Here is a 23,098-nt window from a genome sequence, read left to right as displayed (position 1 = left end):
TTTTTTGATACACTACACTAAAACTTTTTTCTACATACTATACTATGACTTTTTTTTGACTTTTTTTGACATACTATAGTATGACTTTTTTTTGACATACTATACTATGACTTTTGACATACTATACTATGACTTTTTCAACATACTATACTATGACTTTTTTGACGATAATATTTTATGACTTTTTTCAACATATTATGCAATAATACGTTCTTTACTATGACTTTTTTGATATAACTACACTATGACTTTTTCGATATACTTTACTATGACTTTTTTCGAGATACTATACTAAGACTTTTTTAACCATACTATCACTTTTTTTTTTCGAAATACTTTAATATGACTTTTTTCTGACTATTTTCGACATGCTATACTACGAGTTTTTTGACATACTATACTGACTTTTTTCGAAATACTTTACTATGAGTTTCTTCGACATACTATACTATGACTTTTTTCAACATTTTCGACATACTATTCTATGACTGTTTTCGACATACTATACTATGACTTTTTCGACTTACTATACCATGACTTGTTTCGACACACTTTAGCATGATTTTTTCCAACATACTATACTATGACTTTTTTCAACATACTATACTAAGACTTTTTTTCGACTATACTATGACTTTTTCATGACTTTTTTTGACATACTATACTATGACTTTTTCGACTTACTATACCATGACTTGTTTCGACACACTTTAGCATGATTTTTTCCAACATACTATACTATGACTTTTTTCAACATTTTCGACATACTATTCTATGACTGTTTTCGACATACTATACCATGACTTTTTTCGACATACTGTACTATGACTTTTGACATACTATACCATGACTTTTATCGACATACTTTACTATGACTTTTTTGATATACTACACCATGATGTTCTTTCTTACTTTTTTCGACTTACTATGACTATGACTATGACTTTTTGTGACATTTTTATGATGTCACAATGATTTATGACATACTATACTTTGACTTTTAATGACCTTTTCATGACATCCTTTATTATGACTTATTCATAGCATTTTTAATGACATTGAAATTGGCAAACACCCATAGCTATCTCAGCTTAAACCATGTTTATGCATGGTGTATGCAATTCTGTGTGAGGTACAAACATTCTCACAGGACATTTTTTCTATGTACATACCAGTTTATAGTGGGAAATAACATATGCATGGTTTTGCCATGCCGTAATGGATATTTGTTAAGGAGCTCCTACATGACCCCCCTGGAACTCACCGAAGTTACTTTTATCACAATTCAAAATTAATCGGTCAAATAATGGTTATTTAAATACAAACTACATGTATATGTGGCATATATAGTAGCCTTATAACAAAGAGTTCAAGTATGTGTGTGTGTGTGTGTTATAGGGAACAGGACTGTTTCTAGCCCTCATGTATTACTGATGTTACTCTTTTTTAATAAACCTTGCATTGGGTAAATCACTCAATTAATTATATTGTGCTTTGTTCTGTTTTGTTGTACCATCTTACAATCAATGTATAGTAAATGTAAGATAAAGTGTGTCGCTGATGTAATCAGTTAGAACTTGAAGTGACAATGAGGTCTTAAAATGTATGGAAAGCGTCTTAAAATGTATTAAATTTAACTTCAGGAATCCTGCATATACCCTGCTATAATTCTTTATTTGTACAATACACATTGTACAAAGTTTGCCATTGTATATTCCAGCTTACACATGCATAGGTTTCATATTTTTTAGAGCCTTTATGATGCTTAAAGCTGTAGTTGTGACTTTGATAATATTGCACTAACAAGATTATTAAGACATTTCAGTTGTCGTGGAGGTACTAAAGAGATTTTTTTGCCTGACCTATTTTTTTTGTTTGGATTCTTGCAAGAGGACATGAAAGAATCCACCAGGAACATGAATAATGCATCTATCTTCATTGCTGAGCCAAATCCTTGCTGTCTTCTCTATATTCTGAAAACAAGACCTTCCTCTTAAAGGCTCCAAAAGATATGAAGTGCATGCATGTGTAAGATGGGATATAAAATGCAAATGTGTACATGCACTGTACAAATAAAGAATTATAGCAGGTGTATGCAGGAATCCTCAAACTCAATTTAATACCCTTTAAGACCTTATTAAAGACCATTTCAATACATCACAAGACCTCATCACCACTTTGAGTTCTAATCGGTTAAATCGTCATTTTTCATAGCAGATTTCTGCCAGCGACATATTTAGCTTGATCTAAAATCCAGAGGTGTGTACATCTATGAACAAAACGTTGTTGCGGCCATAAACATTTCTTTGTATTTATTTGAATAAATTACATTGACTTATCACATTTTTCTTTACATCAAGCATACAGTCGTAGAATCCAGTGCAAGAATGAAATAAAACAAAAACCGAAAACAAATAAAACAAAAACAATCCAAAGACAATCATGTGCAGCACAGATAATCCTTTCTTTCACTTGCTTTTGGATAATATACTGTATATATACATCTATACTGTATGTGTATACTTTTGTCACAGTTACAAAAATAAGATACGTTACTGTAGATGTGCAACTATACACACAAGGTGAAAACAAAAACACAGAAAAGCTGTACAGTCCTCACTGAGGGCAAAGATACACACGATTGTTAACAAAAGTGAAAGAGAAAAAGAAGAAAGGAATTGTTTCGCCTTTAAAAAATAAATCCATGACCTTCAAACTGTATCTTTATTCTTCCCCAGCCAACAAACTATACTGTTTGCAAAGTTGTGCTTCCTTTAAAAAAAAAAAAAAAAAACACTTTAGACCTTAGTTAATTTTGTATAATTTATTCTAATTCTACTGAATATAATGAATTGGGCCTTTGATTAAAGAGACATCCAGGTTTGTTTTAATGTAGAACACCGTCAGAGACAGTATATCTTAAATACCTCAGCATCAGAGGTCCTCTGCAACCCCGTCCCTGTGCATAACATGTACTGTATGCAAACACAAACCCCTCCCCCAAAGTACACGCACAACATTAATACAAGATGAGTGGGAAAATAGTGTTAACTGCTGCAGAGAGTTTTTTAGTAAATACATCGTTAACATCACAGAGCATAAAACCCCAGGAATAACGTGTGCACAACACCCAACTGCTTAGCTGACTAAAAATGTATTGTAATAACAAAGTCTGGTTTGAATACATAAATTAAAGAAGAGGAAAAAGTCCCACACAATACTGCATACAACTATATAGCTGGTGAGAGAAAATGAAACAATTTTTCTGAGGTCTAACATGACATGAAAAGGGTAAACCAGCGACTTATTGTCCATATTATGTTGGAGAAAAGGGTTTTTAGTGTAAGTTGCATTATTCCAATGAATAAAACATTTCCACCAAGACAAAAATAAATGATTTCTTATTCTGTTAGGCCATTTGTGCACTCTTGGCTATGTCTAGTTTCATCTTAACCACTGGCTTATAGACAGCTAAACTACAGAATACTAATCGGACTAGTAGGTTATGCAGCAAAAATAGCTACACCTTCAGCTGCAGAAAGAAATGAGCAGTTAAGTCCTATAAGTTATTATATCACATTACATCAACCATTTTTCACACAAGCTGATGATAAAATACACGTCGGAGGATCGAAACTTATGCACCATAGTTTAGATTACTTCAAACAGTTTAAACTTCACAACTTGTGTTTTTGAAAATCATGTCATCACTCCACTGGCTCAGATAGGTAATATCACATACTTTAGAATACAGTTTCACCCTTCCAGATTAAAATACCAAAGAACTAGAGATTGCAAAGCTTCAGCCTGTTGTGTTGAACAGATTCACTGACACTGTGCTGTCTGGAAATCTTGAAGCAAAAATTGGAATTGACTCCGGTTTTTGCAGGTAACTTTGGTATCTAAATCACATACAACCAATCATGCGCACGTTATGTAAAAAACAAAAATACGATGGGTAACCTTGGTTGTTAGTTATCAACTAGATCTTTTAATCTAGTCTATAACTTTTGTCAATACTCTGAAGGTGAGGACATCCTTTGGACAGAACTTTGGACGCCGAGAGACAACTACCATTAAAAAAAGAGGAATATTCAAAACAAAATCAGCTCAGCATATTTTTTTAATAAGATAAAACAAACACTTGAAACCATGCTTGACCTATAGTCTCTAACAAACACGATTCTTTTCCCATTATGTGAGAGAAAAGTTAACATTTCTATCTACTGTAGAGGTTTCCACAAAGTACAGTGAATGAGAGAAAAGTGGGATTTTGCAAAGCTGCTCTTAATAAACTTACGGAAGTTATGACGGACTGACAGCCAACTCAAACAGAGACAAAAGCCGGAACAGTAATGGCTGTGGAAGCCTGAAGGTACCTCCTGGGATAAGGGGGAAGCAACGACATAAACGCAGATTTTTTCTCTTTTAAAGTTTTTACGCTCAATTGGTGCATACTTGTTTCAATTCGTTGTCAGTCTTCATTCTTTATTGTGTTGTTGCTGTGTTGCCTCCGTTTAAGTGGAGTACAGGTGGTTGGTAGGGATGTTAAGGTAAAGGTTACCAGGGATACTGGGGGGGGGGAACTGGACTGGAGACCAGGATCTGTTTCACCACAGCTGGGAGCGGTGACGTCCTATTGGGGCAATGGCACCAGGATATCCACATAGTTGATGGGGAAGAAGCCGGAGGTGCCGTGCAGCATGCCCTCGTACCAGTTGTCATCGATCTTATTGGTCAGGGTGATGATATCGCCTTCCTTGAAGCCTAGCTCACCTTCATTCTCGGGGTCAAAATCGTACAGTGCACGACAGCAGGGCTGGTCCATCGGGGCTGGAGAAAAGAGTTGGAGAGATAGGAAAAGAGGAGTTAGATCAGAGCCTATAGGTAAGAGATAAGATGCTGCATATACAGTAGATTAGAGACATAATAACTGCTTGTGAAAGGCTCACCTGGAGTCCTTGCTGAAAGAGGGAAAGAGAAGAGGGAGATGCAGAGGAGACAAAGCAGAAGAGACACAAACCATGAACATCAATGACCAGAAAATAATAATGAGGCATACAACGATTAAAGGAATAGTTCTAATTTTTTGTGATCAACAATTTTTTATTAGAAAAGATTGAAATGCTACAGTTACAGTCACATTTACTTTGAACATACAAGGAATAGTTCTACATTTTAGAAATACACTCATTCTCTTTCTGGGGGAGAGGTAGATAAGAGGATTGATACAACTCCCGTATCGGTCTGTTAAGGCTACAGCATAAAGACCGGAAACAGGAGGAAACATGTCTCATATACTGTATGGGAGACGCAAGGAAGCAGCTGTGCACTGCTCTGTACTGGAGGTCGGGCGGTTAACCAGACATACATTTGCCAAACCAAACAGTCAGTCTTCATCCTTGAAGTCTTCTTCAAGTCTTAGTAATTTTCTTGTAAAACCAAAAAATATACTTTGAAAACTCTTTCGATAAAGCATAAAAGTTTCCCAGTGTTAAATGGACTCATTGTTGCCCCTTGTGGACATTGGGGGAAAAAAAAACACTACAACTGTGATTCTTACCAAATATCAAGTACCATGCGGTGGATGAGACAGTCCTGATCAGGGCTAGGGGAAACAGCTAGCCTAGCTCTGTCCAACGGTAACAAAATGTGCCTAACAGCACCTCTAAAGCTCACTTATTCACAACCACAAATTATATCTTGTTTGTATTAAACATGCTATTTATGTGTGTATAAATAGCATGGTCACAAGGAATTCTGCGGATGCAGAATTTTCCGCAGTTTTCTGCAGGTTTTAAACAAATTAAAAAAATAAAACTCTGAATGTTAACACATCTCCACCACAAGCAGAGAAACACTCCGCTAAATTATGCAGATTTTCATCCTGGATCACTGCTGAAAAACGCAAGAAAACTAGATAACTAGTGTGTTACTGTGTGTAAAAATAGTGTACAAAGTACCATTTTATGAGGACATGTTTTGGCTCTGAGCATTTGTCAGGCAACAAGCTGAGACTACAGGAAGTTACTGCTCCCGACCAGTGCAGCTCTAAGTTACTTAGTTTTATGGTGATAAAACTAACTAACTAGTGAGCTTTAGAGGTCCCGGTAGGTGGATTTTGTTACCGTTGGACAGAGCCAGGCTGTTACCCCATTTCCAGTCTTTATGCTAAGCTAACTGGCTGCTGCTTCATATTGAGCATCCAGACATGAGAGTCGTATCAATCCTCTTATCTAACTCAGAGCAAATAAGCTAATAAGTGCATTTCCCAAAAATGTTGAATAATTTCTTTAACAATAAAGGAAAGATGAGCAATTTGATTAAACAAAATAGGGACAAAAGAGAAACCAGGGGTTAGACAGAAACAGCACTGCAGACGAGCTGTACTGCGAACAAAAATGCAGACAAAGTCTGTTTAAAGAAGGATAAAAATAACAGTTATAGGGAGAGATTTTGCATCTCTTCCCAAGTCACTCTTGCTCACCTGGAGATCTTGCTGCAAAGGGGAAAGCAGAAAACAGAAGCGTTTATGTTTAATAGCATTTTCAAGATGGATAAGTGATGAATAGATGGGTAAGTACAGCAGGCAGAGCAATGAAAAAGTCCATAAACAAAACAAGAAGAAACACAAGTTGGGCAATACATTGGCAGAGGGGCAGACAGACAAAGAAAGAGGAGGATACGATGGCTCAGAAGATAGACGAGAACAAAACCGAAACAGCAAATGCTCGTCTGCTGGTAAGTTTTCATTGTCACTGTAGGTCAGGCATTCTTTGTACAGGGAGCAGACGGCACTTGTTTTTCTGTTAATTTGTTTAATTTGAGTGCAACAATTTTCCTATGACAAAGACACAAACAAAAAGAGAGATAGACCAAGAAATGACAAAGTGATGGAAGAGATATTGTTGTATCTCTCTGGGGATTCACTTTTGTCTCACCTGGGGACCTTGCTGCAAAGAGGGAAGAGGGAACAACACGAGGGGGGAGTGAGGGAAAGAAAGCAGCAGAAGTAGTTTTGAGTTTCAAGTGTAAATGCAAAGATGTTGTTGAAGAAATTAATAGGTGAGCACACAGATGGAAAAACTGACAGATAAGTTAGACCTGGCTCACCTGGAGACCTCGCCCCTGGAAGAATGAGCAAAAAGTATAAGGGGGAAAGAGAAGAGCGCAGAGTTGTATTAATTAGTTCTGAATTGCTGAATATTCTGTTCAGTATAGGTAATAACTGACATTTTGGGAACTGAAAGAAAGACACTGTAAATTCACAAATATCTGCCTTTTAATTTAATAAATAAAAACACTGCTTTTAATTTTACTTTGACAAGATTTTTCTATAGAAACAAATCATGTTTCTCATCTGCACTTGAATGGTCTTCTTTAATGTGGAACTAATGTCTATCTTATAGGCTATGTAAATTGTGTGTTGTTGTGTATTCATGTGCATTTGTCTATACTTACACCTATATGTTATTGTGCACATTGCTTAAAAAAAAAAAAAAAAAATCAGAATTCAATGAAAATACCTGTTTAAATAAAAAATTAACTATATGTTTCATCATATTTTAGTAAGAAACTTCCCTCTGTTTGTAGTATTGATTTGTTATTGTAACTGTTTGTTCATGCAAACAAAACTCACTCCATACAGTATGTTTCACATTAAAAGGCTTCTAAACACTTAATCCTTTCTCTTTCCTGGAAGGCTTTTATTGTGAAACACCTGAAGGAAATGTTGCATTTCAAAAGTTGCACTAACTTTACCCTGCAATTCATTATAATACATTTACTGCGTTTCTTTCTTTTCTTTTGGCCTTTACTTGTTAGAAAAAACCCAGGAGCATTAGGCTGAGCAAATGTACTCTGGCTCTCACCTGGAGAGCGAGCACCGTGGAGGCCTCCATTGTGGTTCTCACTGATGGAGAAATCCAGAGACGTACGTGGTTTAGGAGCAAACTCTTTCCTCGGTTTGACTGCAGTGTCCTTTATCCTGCAAAAACACAGAATCTGTCAATGCGCAAATAACAGAAATTGACATTAACCACAGTGTGTTTCTGTGGCAATGCTGCATTGGTAAATAACAGTTTGTGACTGAAATTCTACACGTTATTGTAAGTACATCCAATAAGGTACAGTAAAACAAAAAGATCCTAGTGAAACAGGAAATGTGAATACTAACCGTTCGTCGATCTTACTGGAGAGCTGTGTGAGGATCTCAGCGGCCCGGCTGTGGTACTCCACCTGAGCATGTACCAGTGCAGAGAGTTGGCTCACCTGTTCAATCTGTTAAAGACATATTGACACCATGACACCTGGTACACATCACCCATAATGATGATTTTTACTGAGACCTGGACTTAAATTCACTCAAATTCACTCAAACTCAGATGTCTAAAGTAAAAACAGTGGGCTCTTGATTTCCGTCAGGATCTCACAGAAACAGTGAATGAATGGCAGGACTGTCAACAAACACAAACAGGATTGAGATTGACAGATAATTCATCAGTAGGACCAAACAATTTCCTGCAAGGTCCATTTGCAGCTGTTCTAGAGCTTTTGATAGTCTCACGCGATCTTCCTCAGTGGATGAACTTTACCGAATTGTAGAGGTTTGTTTTTAGGTCAGCATGGACCAGAAGTCCTTAAAATGATCAAAAAATGTCAGTTTAAACATCAGCAATTCCATGACAACTGGTCAAAACTTCATCTGCTGAGGAAGGTTGTGCAATATGATAGAACGCTCCAGAACAGCTACTCATGGACTTTGTGGTGAGACGGTTTTGCCCACATACAGGATCAACTAATATTCCTGATGATGTTATAACTGCATTAATTGATTGTTTTGGGGCAGAAAAACTTCACAACAACCTGAAAAACAATGACTCGCTTTATAAAGTTGTTAGGACAAAATTGCCTATTACTTCATGTACATCTAGTAGACACAGAGACATTAGCATTCAATGGAGTTGTTTCTATAGTAAATAAAAATAAAATAAAAATATATATTTGTGGAGCTTTAATGTAGTATTTCTACATGTTTGTCCATTGTAGAGTAAATGGGGGCTTCTAGTAAGAAGATGATCCCCTTGATTATCATGGTTTGAGGAGAACAAACGGGCAATGGGAATGGTTGTGGTAGCTAGTCACATCAACAGCAGAAAGTGTAAGACAGTACAGTAAATTGAATGGGTTGACAGATTCAACAAAACCAAAAAACAAACAAACAAATAAAAAATGGTAGGTAAAATAATCCTTACATCACTCTCCAACAGGTTGAACATGCTCAGCTCAGCAATCTCCTTGGAGTCGTCAAATTTCTCTAGTGCCTGTTTCAGATCGTCTTCTTGCACTTTGCCCTGACGTTTCTTCTTATAATCAAAGTCCAGACGGCGACCCTCCATTTTCTTCAGGTGATGCTGCAAAAGAAGGAAAGCGAGAAAGTAAAGCTGAATCTTTGACCAAGACATAACTTAGATTATTAGTTGTCGTTTTTCTTTTCCCAGTGGTGCATTAAAGTTCTGCACTCGTACCTGAATCTCCTTCAGATCTTTTTCGTAGAGGTTCTGCAGTGGATCAATGAAATTCTGCTTGACCTCCATGTCCAGAGCGTCTTTAACCTCTCCAAGCTCACGCATGGCTTCCCCAGCATCAATCAGAGCAAGGCCTGGAGAAAAAAAGACACATTTAGACACCAAAAAAAAAACAACACATGAATAGCACACAGCCCAGTGTCAGTGACTACGTTTACATGCACATAATATTCCAGTTTTTGCCCTTATTCCAAAAAAGACGATATTCCGACTAAGCTGTTTACATGGCTAATGAAATGAATATTCCCGTTTACACGCAACGTTAGCCATGCAAAATACGATTTTTTCAAAGTTTACCAGCGGTGGCGGACATGTTGGACCGTGCGAACACAGTGTCCCTCTTTCATTCCTTCAGGCAACTTGTCTGAAAAATAGGCTCATGCATTTATCATCACATTGTTCCGGTGTCCTTGAAGGAATAAAATGATGCAGCTTGATTCTTGTGAAGCATTTAATATAAAAAAAAGTGTTGTTCTCTCTCTCTCTCTCTCTCTCGCTCTCTCTGTGTGAGGAGCTTTAATGGACTGCAGCTCACCAAAGTTAGACTCCTCTCCGAGCTCCCTGCCAAACCTCTGCATGGACTCTCCCAGGACGGCCTCGGTCTGCGTGTAGCCCGGTCCCTTCTCCTGTCCCCGCATACGTGACATGGAGTTCATCATGCTCATCTTGGCTCTGGTGGCTGTGAAGTCAAGGCAGATGATTTGGCAATTTGGTTATTTTTTCTGCCAGTGCAGTAGCAACATTTTCCTCTGACACCCCCACCTCAGTGAGCCTTTTCCCACTGCCTCGAGATTTCCTAATTTGTAAAAAGACAGACATGCTGCTGTTTAATTACCGCAAAGCAAAATTATGATGTGATCGATCAGTTAATTACACCTGCTGAGCTGAATCATACAGAGTCTGAAACATCTCGTCTTGCGTTTAATTTAGTAATTAGTTATATATATATATATATATATATATATATATATATAACACAATAATAATATATTTCATAAAAATTTAATACATTTCTACTGATGCTAGCAAAGGCGCTCTTTATTTCAGGAGGGGTAAACCCAGTTACTAGTGTGAGGTAAACATTTTGTCAACATAAGGATTAGAGACAAGAATTAGATTCGAAAACTAAAATGGGCAAAGGGATCTGCATTTACAGGACCATTAAATTATGCAAATTATTACAACAATGTACTTTAAAAAAAATACTAATACAGTGGTTGTATTGTTTGAATGTGGGATTTATTATTGCATTGTAAGTAGAATTACCGGCTCACAGCTGTGTGCTTCCGTCGACCAATGAAGTTGTGATTTACAACCATCCGTCTGTTTAGACGGATGGTTGTAAACTGCGAAGATTTTGAAAAAATTTAATAAAAGCATTAAGGGTAGTTTTTTGGAAAAACATGGATGCTTCACACACACACACACACACACACACACACACACACACGTCTTCAAGATCTATACATTCACCACAGTTTTAAGATCACGGTCACAAATTCAGTATCTGACCAAATGTCTCCCCTTCTGTCCCTGACTTATGGCGTTGAATAATAGCCTGAGAAGCAGTTGAAATGAAGTTGACCCTTGACCTTTTGGATGTAAAATGTCATCACTTCATCATTTTATCCTATTAGACATTTGTGTGAAACGTTTGTCTTAATTAGCAGAGGAATGTTTGAGTTATGGCCAAAAAACAAAACATGGATGCTTCACACACGTCTTCAACCCGGCAGCACAGAAGATCACATTCACCACAGTTTTAAGCTAAAAACATGTGTTGTGAGGTCACAGTGACCTTTACCTTTGACCTCCAAAATCTAAATCAGTTCATCCTTGAGTCCAAGTGGACATTTTTGTCAAATTAAAAGAAATTCCCTTCAGGGGTTCCTGACATCGCGTTCACAAGAATGGGACAGACGGACAACCCGAAAACATAATGCCTCCGGCCACAGCTATCGCCACAAAGGCATTATAATATAGAGTATGTGTATGAATAGGTGTACAGTATGTATATGTGACTATGTATATATCATGTGTGTAGGTGCATAAATGCTTTCTTAGCATATTTCTGAAGCAAATGTTTTTCTTTAATAATTTAAAAAAAATATTGAGGTTTGGGAGACAGCCTTTAGTCTGAAAGTAAACAATACATCACATTATCATCTTGCACAGCTGGTTTATGTCACCTGGGTTTGGCTGCAGATACTCAGTAGTCTTGGTCATGATGTCCAGCACTGCCCGAGAGGTGACGTCCATCTTCTGTAAACCATAATGTAAAATAACATGTAGAGGGAGACAGAAGGTGCAGAAATAACAGTTAAGAAATTATGTGGATGGAAACGAAAATAGGTAATGGCTGAAAGATTGTGGGAGAAGATAAGAGAAATACAACAGCATTCAAATAATGTGTGCATCTAATAGTGAGAGAAAAAAAAACAAGATAAAAGAAAGGGTTGCTTTGTTCTGCAGGATGGTGAGAGAGAAGTGCAGAGCCGAGAGCTGGCCACGATGTTCTTGTTAAGTGCGATGAGACCTGCCAGCTCCCAGCAGCTCTGCAACGCTCAGCCTCTGCACACAGGAACTAACATATTAACACACAGGATCATATGTAAACACACACACACACACACACACATGTGGTGATGCTCAAAATACATAAGCACTCACAGGTATATGTACACATGTATTTATTATTGCTCACATATTGAACAAAATGAAATGTTATTCAGGGCACCAATGTTTTCAGGAAGACACACACACACACACACACACACACACACACACACACACACACACACACACACACACACACACACACACACACACACACACACACACACACACACACACACACACACACACACACACACACACACACACACACACACACACACACACACACACACAATCTGGTCCGGCACCATCAGACTCAGGGACAGCTTCATCCCACAGGCCATAAGACTTTTGAATTCTTGAACTCTGAGCACATGTCACTTTACCCTTTACACTTTTACATAAAGTACTGTGTTACAGCTGTTGAATATGCATATTCAACTACTACATTCATGTTTACGTTCAGCTTATTCCTTTGCAATTACCGTTTTCCACATACATGCACGGCAGGCACGCACACACGCAAAGACTGTTTATACAAAATAGTAGCAATGCAGGAACATTATGGCCACAGGGTTTAAGGTAAACGTGCAATTTGTCATTTTTAACTAACTGCATCTTTTTTACCTTCACTTATTCAGGGAAGTTACACTACGAGGTAAGCCCTGACCACACTCACAGTTACACACATTCCTGCAAGCTGCCCAGTAGTATTATTAATTTCAATGTAAACACTGGTGCAACATATTTCTGTTAATATATTTTTAGTGAAATGAGACATTCATTATTTTGGACCAAGCAGTTGGTCCTTCTAACCATGAATAAGCAGCAAGTGTTTCTAGTGATTCCCCATTAAAAGCCAGGGTCACAACATGTTGAAAAGAATGTTTATATCCACTGGAGATGACTGGAGAAATATTCCCCTCGATATTTCTCTCAATATTTCTGGTGAACCTTTGTAATTTTTGATCTTCTAATAACTTGCCAGCAGTTTTCCAACATAACAGCAGAAATGGTTGGTGTGATATTTATAATGTCTGTTTGGATCCAACAACATTGTGATTTTGATCTTCTGGTAAACTAATAATGAGCTATTGCATTAGTTTTCAGAACACAGAAAATGTTCATTCTTGCCTTTTCCATTTCAGTGAAGTCCACATCAAGCTTCGTTCCTTCTGCACCTCCAACTTTCTCGCTCACTTTCTGCAAACAAAATAAAAACATGGTTGGGTTTAAAGCTTTTATCAGCGTGACAAAACAATGGCGCATTGGTAGCATATATGAAAAACTGAAATGCTGCAAACTCCAATGCACAATACTGAAATTAAGTTGATAATTGAAAAGGACAGGAAAAAAGACCTCGGCAAAAATATACTGATTTGTTTGAGGGAACTTCTTCAAAAGTATTGCACATGGATACTCTGCCTACAACAAACTAAGGAAATATTACAGATTAAAAATTATGCGATTCCTTTTTCTGACTTGTTTGATAGGAGATCTTTATATCTGTAGTCTGGCTCACATGAGATAATAAAGAACTAGTCAGATGTTGTTTTATAGTAAATTACATGTTGGGTGATGTAAAAATTTGAGAGTGGTTTGCCCTGTCAGCATGTGCAGTGAGAACCAGCCTGTGTCTGCAACATCAGGGTCACAGCATCTCTATTAAGATAATGTCAAACAACAAACCGTTTATCTGCATGTACTCTGCCCGTGCTTTTAAAAAAGCTGGTAAGCTTACATAGGCACACATATTTGACCTAGACCTATACCTAGATATTTTTTATGCACATACACTACTCTAACTCAGTCTCGACTCTAGACAACAGGGTCTGTTACAGTAGCTCCCGCCTTAAACATGTCAGGCTCACTATATTCAGCAATGCAGAGATTCTCCATCACTGCTTCAGACAGTTCCAGGCTTGCAGCAGTAGAGAGGAAGAGATAAAGTATGGGCAGCGTCCACAAGCTGAAAGTGTTGGCCCTTATAGCTTCAGACATGGCACAGATACACATGCACAGACATAAACACAGAAATAACTTCTTTAGGCTCCCGTCCCCTCTCTCCCTCCCTCCCTCTCGCAGTCTCTGTCGGCTCATAATATTTTCAGCTATGTCACCATAAAGCTCCAGTCTGTGATATAACCAGATGGCTGGAGGGAGCAACAATTTGACACGACGACGCTTGACAAGGCCCTCAGAGGACAGACTGAGGGAGGAGGAAAAAGCTTCTAGGGAACGTCACGACGAGTGACTAAAAAAACCATGAAAGGTCAGTGGATAAATTCTTTCCTTGAGTAAAAGACCCATAAAATCACATCATCATCAAAGAAAATTTAAAGATCCTGAAATAGGTAAGTAGACGCAATTAAGCAAGTAAAAGTGAGGGGTTAAAATGTAAGAGGGGTGACCTGTGACAGGGGGATTTATAGACTAAGCCTGTGACAGCAGTTTATGCAGCGTAAGACTTTCTTCAGGATTGGTGCTCTGTGAATCATCTTAGCAAAAGTGTCCTCTGATCCCACTTGTGAAAAAGCTCAAAATTCTGACAGCAATGCAAAATTCTGACAGTATTGCAACACACGCACGCACGTCATTAGCTTCACCTACACTTCACTACAATTTCTTCAAATCCTCCTTGAGCTGGTTGCCATGGAGACAGGTACCTGCTTATGCCTGGCTTATCAGGTACAGTGTGTATGTCTCCGCATCGGTAACTTCCTGTTATTGCTCTCATTGTTTGTGTCCTTTTTTTCTGTCAGACCTGACGATCCGAGACAAACAAGCCTCACGATGACAACATCACTACCGCTTGGAAGACGACAACAAACCGAGCTGTTAAAGACGGAGGTGTACATGTCAAATGTATGGCTGTGAAATAGCATAGTGTTCTCTACTCCCTATGTCTGACATGGTCCATGTTTATGTGTATTTGTGTGTGTGTGTGTGTGTGTGTGTGTGTGTGTGTGTGTGTGTGTGTGTGTGTGCAATGTACGTAGTGACACTTCTGGTGTTCGTCCAAGCCGTCTAATCACATAGTGTACTATATTACACCTGGGATACAATATGACTGAGTCACATGTAATGTCTACCTGGTTTCAGATATATACCTTAAGTGAATATACAAAAAGATAGCCTCCTTTTAGATAGAAACTGGTATTTATATAAAAAACTGAGGCACATATGTTTTACACCAGACACACACATGCTTTAATGAGTCATCTAAGCTGAGATACATTGTTATGTTTTAGTCTGCGTCAGCTGATAGTGTGTGTAGTTAGCCTGATGAGAGGGTCAGGACTGATGTATACACATGGGTATGGTGTTGTTGATCTGACTTAACCCAGAGCACTGGCAGGTGGGAGACATTAGATTTATTCAGGAGATTGTTTCAAGAATGAGCAGAATGCAGCAGGCTACGGCTGCAAACCACACGCTTCCACACGGAGAACACTATTGAAGAAAAAGACGCTGAAAGATTATTGTTTTCCCACAACACAACTTTTGTAAATACACCTTTTAAAACTTAAAACTACAACAACGGAGAGCGGGCTCGTGGACTCCCGACACCCACAAAGGACCCTGGAAAGCCAACCTGGAGCGGCGGTCACTCCCAACGGCGTGGTCACCGAAGCAAGCAGGTCTGGCTCTGAGGCGCGAATTGAAACAGCGGCTGTGTGAGTCAATTTAACACAGCACAACCCCTATTACGTAGAAAAGTATACACTCCAGGGCAAGCACAGGTCTCATTTTCACATTAAATGCATCACGCAGGGAGAGGAGACCAATACCATTATGTTACGAGCTAGGTTAGCCTTTAGGTGCGGTGTTCCTTTGTTCTACGAGCACAGGTTTGCTTAGCCCTGTAACATTCATGTATTGACAAAGATAATATTTCCTTTGGAACTCTAATCATTTTTTTTATAATATGTAGCAGTGTGTCATGGCTGTGCCTAATGAGTCATTATTGTGGTCCTATTAGAGGATATTACCAATTATTCTTTCTCTACAGAGAGAATTGGTCTGATATTCTGACCCAACAAGATGATTCATGTTTCACACCAGGTTGAACAGACTTGTGTGCAAGAACAGCTTCAAGGCTTTCAGCCGGCATACTGTAGTATCCACATGCAGGATGTGAAGACACAAACTGTTTGCAAGAATTGTTAATGTGAGGGTATAAATGATTTTTGATGAATTTGTACTATACTGATAGCATATACTGTGTACAAATTAGGGCTGCAACTAACAATCATTATGCTGTCAATTAATCTTAATTATTTTTTTTCAATTAATCAATGAATCCTTTGATCCATAATATAGGAAACATTGTGAAAAATGCTCCTGGTCATAAACCAAACGACTTGTTTTATCTGACCAACAGTCCAGAACCCAAAGATATTCAGTTTATGATCAAGACAAGATTTAAGATTTAAGACAAATAAATGCAACAAATTCTCATTATTGAGAAGCTGGAACTGGGGAATGTTTGATATTTTTGTTTGAAAAATGTCTAAAACAAATAATTGAATATCATAATAGCTGCGATCAAATTTCCTATCAATCAGCATATCAATTAAAGCTGTGCTAGGCAATTCATTTTTGGCGTCATTGGGGAAAATAATCCTTCAGGATAATGTTTTAAGCCCAATTCAAGCACTGGTTTACACATCTGATCCCGGATAGAAGAGAGCACCAGCAGTACTACTGAACACACAGTATGGGAATTGGAGTGTAGCAGAAAGACTCACCTCAGTCAGTATTCAAAGTTCTAAATCCAGCCATATCTTATTTTTGTATGAGCCTGTGTGTGTCCCACATCTATGATTCCTTGGAGATAGAGAAAATCGAGGGAGTCAGACGGTTATTTCTTAAGCTAAATGGATAAAAAAAAACACTCAGTCAAGCGGTGCCTGTGGGGACATGCGTGTAGCTTGGCAGGGGAAGAGCAACTGAATGAATAAAAATGAGCGGTTGGTGGCTGTTTGGAGTAAATGGAAAAGTGCTGCTGTGCATGCTGCTGCCAACGCATGTTCAACCCCAAGACACTTACAAAGTAGAGAGCAAAGACAGAGCCCGCGTTGTGCTTTCATGGCTGCAAGCTGAAGAGACAGCAATTAAGTACAGTGACGAAGGGAGATGCGTGCCAGGATGAACATACACACACTCAGAGACACTAAGGACTTATAGCAAGTCACAGCCAATAACAGTGGGACTGATGATTGTTCTTTAACTTGTAGTGAGTTACTACACACTAACCAAATGTGACCCAAGCCACCAATCTCGCCTAATGCCCAAGAAACCAGTGATCTAAAACCTCCTGGGAAGCAGTAAAATTACTGTGCTTTCACACGTAACTGATCTCTTTTTGTCACCATTATTTTGTCCCTCACTCAACAACCAACCTCACCCTTTTCTTCCTCCACCCATCACTCTCTCTTAGCCTTCCTCCCTGCAGGGAAATGACCTGACAAGGTGAACTGTGCAGCAGTAGCGGCAGTGTGAAGTGAACCTTAAAGAGATGAGTAAAATGCACAGTTGGCTGCTGGGAAACAACAGCAGTGGCGTAGATGATATGTAACTTGGGACGTCACAGGCTGTGACGTCACATAGAAAGCACTCGTAGTAGTGAAGGCTGCCGGGCGTGGTGCTGATACATGCGAGTGATTGCACATGCAGCTGAGTCGTGATGCTTCTAGACAAAGAGGCAATGCAGGGATGAGGTTTCACTGCAGAGCTAGGGCCCCATTATTCCTAATACTGTACGTTGCAGCCATTGTATTTTAATATGAAGACATAAAATATACTCTGCTTTGATTAATAATTTGTGCCCAATATCTTTTTTTTTTTCTAAGAAACGGTTCAAATACCTTGTTAAAAATTCATATAATCTGGAATCTATGAATATGCAAACACTGCTTCTTTTCAAAATGTATCTGTTTGACACAAGATGTCTCCTACTTCACTGTACTTTCTCAGTGTACTGTATGTGCACTGGAGGTTTTGAGTTTTATTATCACACTTGTGTAAGCTAGGAATTAAACTACGACTGGCTTCCAAACAAGTTCGTCCACGTGTTAAACTCAGATTTAAGGTGAGCACTAAGAAACTTTCCCCCTTCAGCAGATGAATGTGAAAACAGAATTCTAGTGTCAAACTCTGCACAAACACTATTCTGCACAGTGAAGATCAAAAATCCATGTGAAGTGACAATAAGCAAAACACATTTTTGACAGGAGGGGAACTTTAACAGTAAATGGATATGTGCAGGGAGGAAGTAAACAAAGTCCTCCCTGGTACAAAAAAAAAAAAAATAATCTCAAATTCAATCAAGTGACAAGATGGAACAAACATGAATGAAAACAGTAATGTAAACCAGACTAATGCTAGGAGCTTTGTGAGGCTGTACTTAGGCACAGCAATGAGCTTAATGCTAAAATCAGCATCACAATGACAATGCTGACATTGTTATGTTTACCATGTTCCAGATCTTAGGTTAGAATGTTAACATTTGATAATGATGGGAAATGTCATTAGTTTTCCAGGTATTCGGTCATGATGGCGCCGAATGAAATGTTAGAGGATCAATTATTCCTGAGCAGAGCATGAATGACTATACAAACTTCCTCAAAATCCATTTAACAGAGGTTGAGACTTTTCACTTGACCATGAATGTCTGAACAGATTTTCATTGTAATGTATTCAGTGAAACTAAGATATTTCCATCTGAACCAAAGCGGTGGACCGACTATTATAAACACTAAGCCGACAAGACAAACAAGGTCTGGGCAAAAATAAAAAGAAGAAAAAAAAGGAAACATAACTACAACACTAACTACACACAGAAAGCCTTCAGGTCTACTTCACAATTTATATTACCTTATTTTATATTTTATTATGTTATATTTTATTCCTTATTTTAACGTGCACTACTTTGTGTTGGATTCTCACTTTGCTGTTACTTGTGTGTCCTTTTTTTTCTGAAACCCAAGACTTTCTTTAGCAACGACTGCTTCCCTGTAATTGCTTAGCACATTATAAATAAAGACCTTGAACCTTGAACATGGGGCTTTAAATCTCTCTCCTCACTCTCCATTTCTCTCTCCAACTGGCGTCCATGTAAACCAAATCAGATTAAATACGCTAAACGTGGAGAGGAAAATAGCCCAGAGATCTTGCCAAAGGCTGCAGGGCATCCTCCCCTGCCTGTTCGCCCCAAAATCTCTTGCATCATCACGTGGGTCAGACAGCAAAGTGTGTCCTGACATGCGCTCACAGTGGATCTTAAGAGTACATCAGCATTGGTTACAAAACTAGGTGTGGTAAAGCTGAAAACCAGTTTGATGTAACAGGTCAACTTAAAGTGTATTTACTGCAGAGAGGGATTCTATACTCACAACCCCAACACCTCTTGAATCATGACTGATCTAAATGAGATGAATGCTGAAGCCAGGTGACTGAGGTCAGGAAGATAAGGGAGATTTAATTGACAAACAGGCAACATTAATACTCTCTGGTTTGAAGGAGTAGTGCAACATTTTGGTAAATAATTTGCTTTCTTGACGAGAGTTAGATGAGAAGATTTATACGACTCTCATGTCTGTCAGTTAAATATTAAGCTATTGCAAGCAGCTGGTTAGCTTAGTTTAGCACAAAGACTGGAAACAGAGGAAAACAGCAAGCCTGCTGTCCTAAGGTGACAAAATACACCGACCAGCACCTACTAAGCTCACTTTTATTAACAGGTTATATCTCGTTTGTTTAACCTGCACAAAAAACAAAGTGTAAAAGAGGTGTTGGTAGGTAGAGCTTGTTCTTTGGACAGAGCCAGGGTAACAGTTTCCCCTGTTTCCAGTCTTTATGCCAAGATAACTGTCTCCTGGCTGTCACTTCATTTACCAAGAGAATGGTATCAATCTTCTAATTTAACTCTAGAATTCTATCTCTAACACAAGAAAGTGAATACATGTAGGCACAGACATATATATGTACATATCTCTATGTGTAGGCCTATGTCCCAAAATGTCAAGCTATTCCTTAAGATGTTTTTTTTTTTTTAAATAACCAATTTGAAGAATGCCTTGCTTTAGACTTCTAGGGTTTCATCCAGCACTGATAGATGTTGTTATTTCTCCTTCTGTCCCCAAAATAACAAACCATTACCATCTATTGGATCCCACTTATATTGAATTCACCTGCAGGCTGACAGGATTTCTTTTTCTATAAAGAGAACTGCCCATTCCATTAATGGAAACACTCCTGGCAAACACTACAGCAGGAGAGTTTAAACAGCAGGGTTTTACACCTGTGTAAGACACCCTGAGTTAATACTATTAAATGGCTGAGGAGGAAACCGACCAGAGATACTCTGACACATGAAGCGTCTGCTGGTGCTTTTAAAGCGAAAGCCAGGATTACATTAGAGACTGTGATCAATACTACAACATCATATTTACACATGCACATACAAGCCAGAGGTTATGATGTTGGCCTACTTCGTCTCATGTTTCTACATTTGCTTTTGTGTTTTTCTAAAGTATACATACGTTTATGGATTAGATGATCCATCTTAACAAAAACTCTAAGAGAGATCAACTCTTCAATTGAAAGCTTAATATTTTGGCATTTTTTTATCATTACTTCTTAACTCTGAAAGGCAGTTTTAACAGTTGTTACATCCTGTTTTATTCTGGTATTTCCGGTCCACAGCTTCAGATGGAACATCTGATTAGCAGGGAATTGTGCTTGTGTTTGGGCTTAACCTACATGTACACAGACTGGCCATTTGTTCAGAACTCTATCTCCACTCTTCAAATAAACTTTCACCCATGTGTTGTGTCCATTATTTAATATTGCCGTACAGTATATACAGACGTAAAATAATAGTCAATCTATGGTTACACTTTACTTGAAGGTATCTACATAAGTGAACGTGTCATAAACATTATAAACAAGTCATAAACGTTTATGACATAACGCTTCTGTCATTTAAGCAACACTATGTAACTTTTCCCGCTTTGGTCCCCCTACAGCAGCCATCGTCAACTGGCGGCCCGCCAAAGCTTTTAGTCTGGCCCGCAGAATAATCACAAATTCAGAAAATGTAAAGAGGAAAAAATGCGTTCAATGCATTTCAAGCATTTACAGCAGGTAACATTACACAGAGCACAAACCCAGCCCCCCGTATTTGCATCTCTATTCACATGCCGGGATTCTGTACAGCGATGCCTGCGCTCCACACACACAGCTGAGCCGAGATGTGCGTGCGTTAAAACATGCAGTATCTGACTGGGAACGATAGCCTACAAAGAGGATAACTAATGGCCGCTGGGGCAGATGAACTCACGCTAGTCTCGTTACTGTAAGTAGGCTACAATAAAACCTTTGTGAGTAAAAAGTCAATACTTATCAATGCACTCACCTGTATAGACAGGCATAAACATGTAGAAAGCATATTTCAATCTGCTCTGTCTGCTCAGTCCACTCTTGTCCACCGCGCTGTTTTACGCAAACACAGCTCTAGCCTACTCTACAAATAGAGAATTTTTACAAATTTTAACTGTTTCTTAGTTTGCTGGGAATCTTGAAATTTGGACAAATTATTATGAACTGCTGGCTGAGTGAACCATCCTCTCCGCTGGAGTGGTAAACCTATGGATGTATTAAGACCAAAACATATACATGTGGCTACTTAATATGCACGTGAATGACGCGACCATTATGTTAGCGTTCTTCATTCTTGATGATGATGGTTGTATTATTTTGCAACATCGTTTCATTGCAAATGAGGCAAACATGACGAATGCATAGCCTGCTTATCTGTCCATTCATCATTAAAGCTGGGCTTTTCCACGCCAACTTTTCGCTTCAGCCTCTTTGACAGTGACCTTCTTACCTGACAACAGCCGTTTCTTTCTGCAAGCATTTTCCACCAATCAGGACGCTGCATACTACAACCATGTTTCCTAATCACAGACTTTAACCATCACTTCTCAGTGAACTGTCTCCTAGTATGAGATTTTTTTCTACTTATGGAGTTTCCATGTTTTTTAGGAGTTTGCTCACACTAATACATGTAAAAAAGAAAAGAAAATAGCATTAATTCAGCAAGAAAGCGAACATTTTGAACAAGAATAGGCGTACTAGGTATAAATTCATTTTATTTTCTTTATTTGAAAGTCTGGCCCCCGGAGTGTCTGCTTAGAAAAATTCTGGCCCTTAGAAAAATGTAGTTGATGACCCCTGCCCTACAGGTTGTCTCATTGGAAATACAGCTGCAGCTAAAAGTTACATAGTGATGCATTAAGGGTCATTCGGTCTTTGTCATGACAAGTTAGGGTTAGGGTTAGAGTTAGGGTTCATGTGTCATGACAGTGTCGTGTTCATGACAGTGTCATGTCACTCTTATGTAGATACCTTCAAGTAAAGTGTTTCTAACAGTTTTTTACTTCAGATGTGAAAGAAAAAGATGGGCTGCGTTTCTTATTTGCATGCCGAATATACAATTGCTGTGTTTTGGAAAACCCCACTAAAACCATATGTAATTACTGTGTCATTGGTTAAAAGCACCTTCAAGCTCAATGTTGGTAGAACAAGTTACATTTGTAATAAAGGGGAAAACCAACGACTTTGAAAAGATGTCAGGTTCATTTATGGACTTCCTGAACAATAATCTCATGGCAGATTCCCCAACAGAAGAATTGTTTGCTTGTTCACAAAGCATGGACGTCAGTATTACTGGACAAACAACTGTGCACCTTTGAATGTACTCCCTCCTTGTTTTCTATTTTTTTTTTTTTATTTATACAGTATTTGGCTAAAATGAGAATAACAAAATAATTTTGTGTATTAAATTTTGTATTAAAACATGATGACTTGCACATTAACATGGTTTT

At 38.4% G+C, this 23,098-nt stretch overlaps 1 protein-coding gene across 2 annotated transcripts in view; it reads right to left on the bottom strand.

The window, feature by feature from the left end:
- Positions 1–2,319: 2,319 nt before the first annotated feature.
- Positions 2,320–23,098, bottom strand: part of sh3gl2a (SH3 domain containing GRB2 like 2a, endophilin A1) — a 38,696-nt gene continuing 17,917 nt past the window's right edge. The window contains exons 2-9 of one of the 2 annotated variants that reach the window (XM_078261969.1): positions 13,338–13,406; positions 11,777–11,849; positions 10,123–10,266; positions 9,528–9,661; positions 9,255–9,413; positions 8,177–8,280; positions 7,872–7,987; positions 2,320–4,833 (exon numbers count right to left, since the gene is read on the bottom strand). In XM_078261969.1, coding sequence (XP_078118095.1) covers positions 4,637–4,833; positions 7,872–7,987; positions 8,177–8,280; positions 9,255–9,413; positions 9,528–9,661; positions 10,123–10,266; positions 11,777–11,849; positions 13,338–13,406 — 996 coding nt within the window. In that variant the 3' untranslated portion in view covers positions 2,320–4,636. Of the gene's footprint in view, positions 4,834–6,927; positions 7,129–7,871; positions 7,988–8,176; positions 8,281–9,254; positions 9,414–9,527; positions 9,662–10,122; positions 10,267–11,776; positions 11,850–13,337; positions 13,407–23,098 lie in introns of those variants that run through there. The other variant, XM_078261976.1, reaches the window with a different exon arrangement.

The sequence above is a fragment of the Sander vitreus genome, chromosome 2 (assembly GCF_031162955.1).
Source record: "Sander vitreus isolate 19-12246 chromosome 2, sanVit1, whole genome shotgun sequence".
NCBI classification, from domain to species: Eukaryota; Metazoa; Chordata; class Actinopteri; order Perciformes; family Percidae; genus Sander; species Sander vitreus.
Note: the sequence above shows the minus strand (reverse complement) of the source record. Positions and strands in the feature narration are given on the sequence as shown.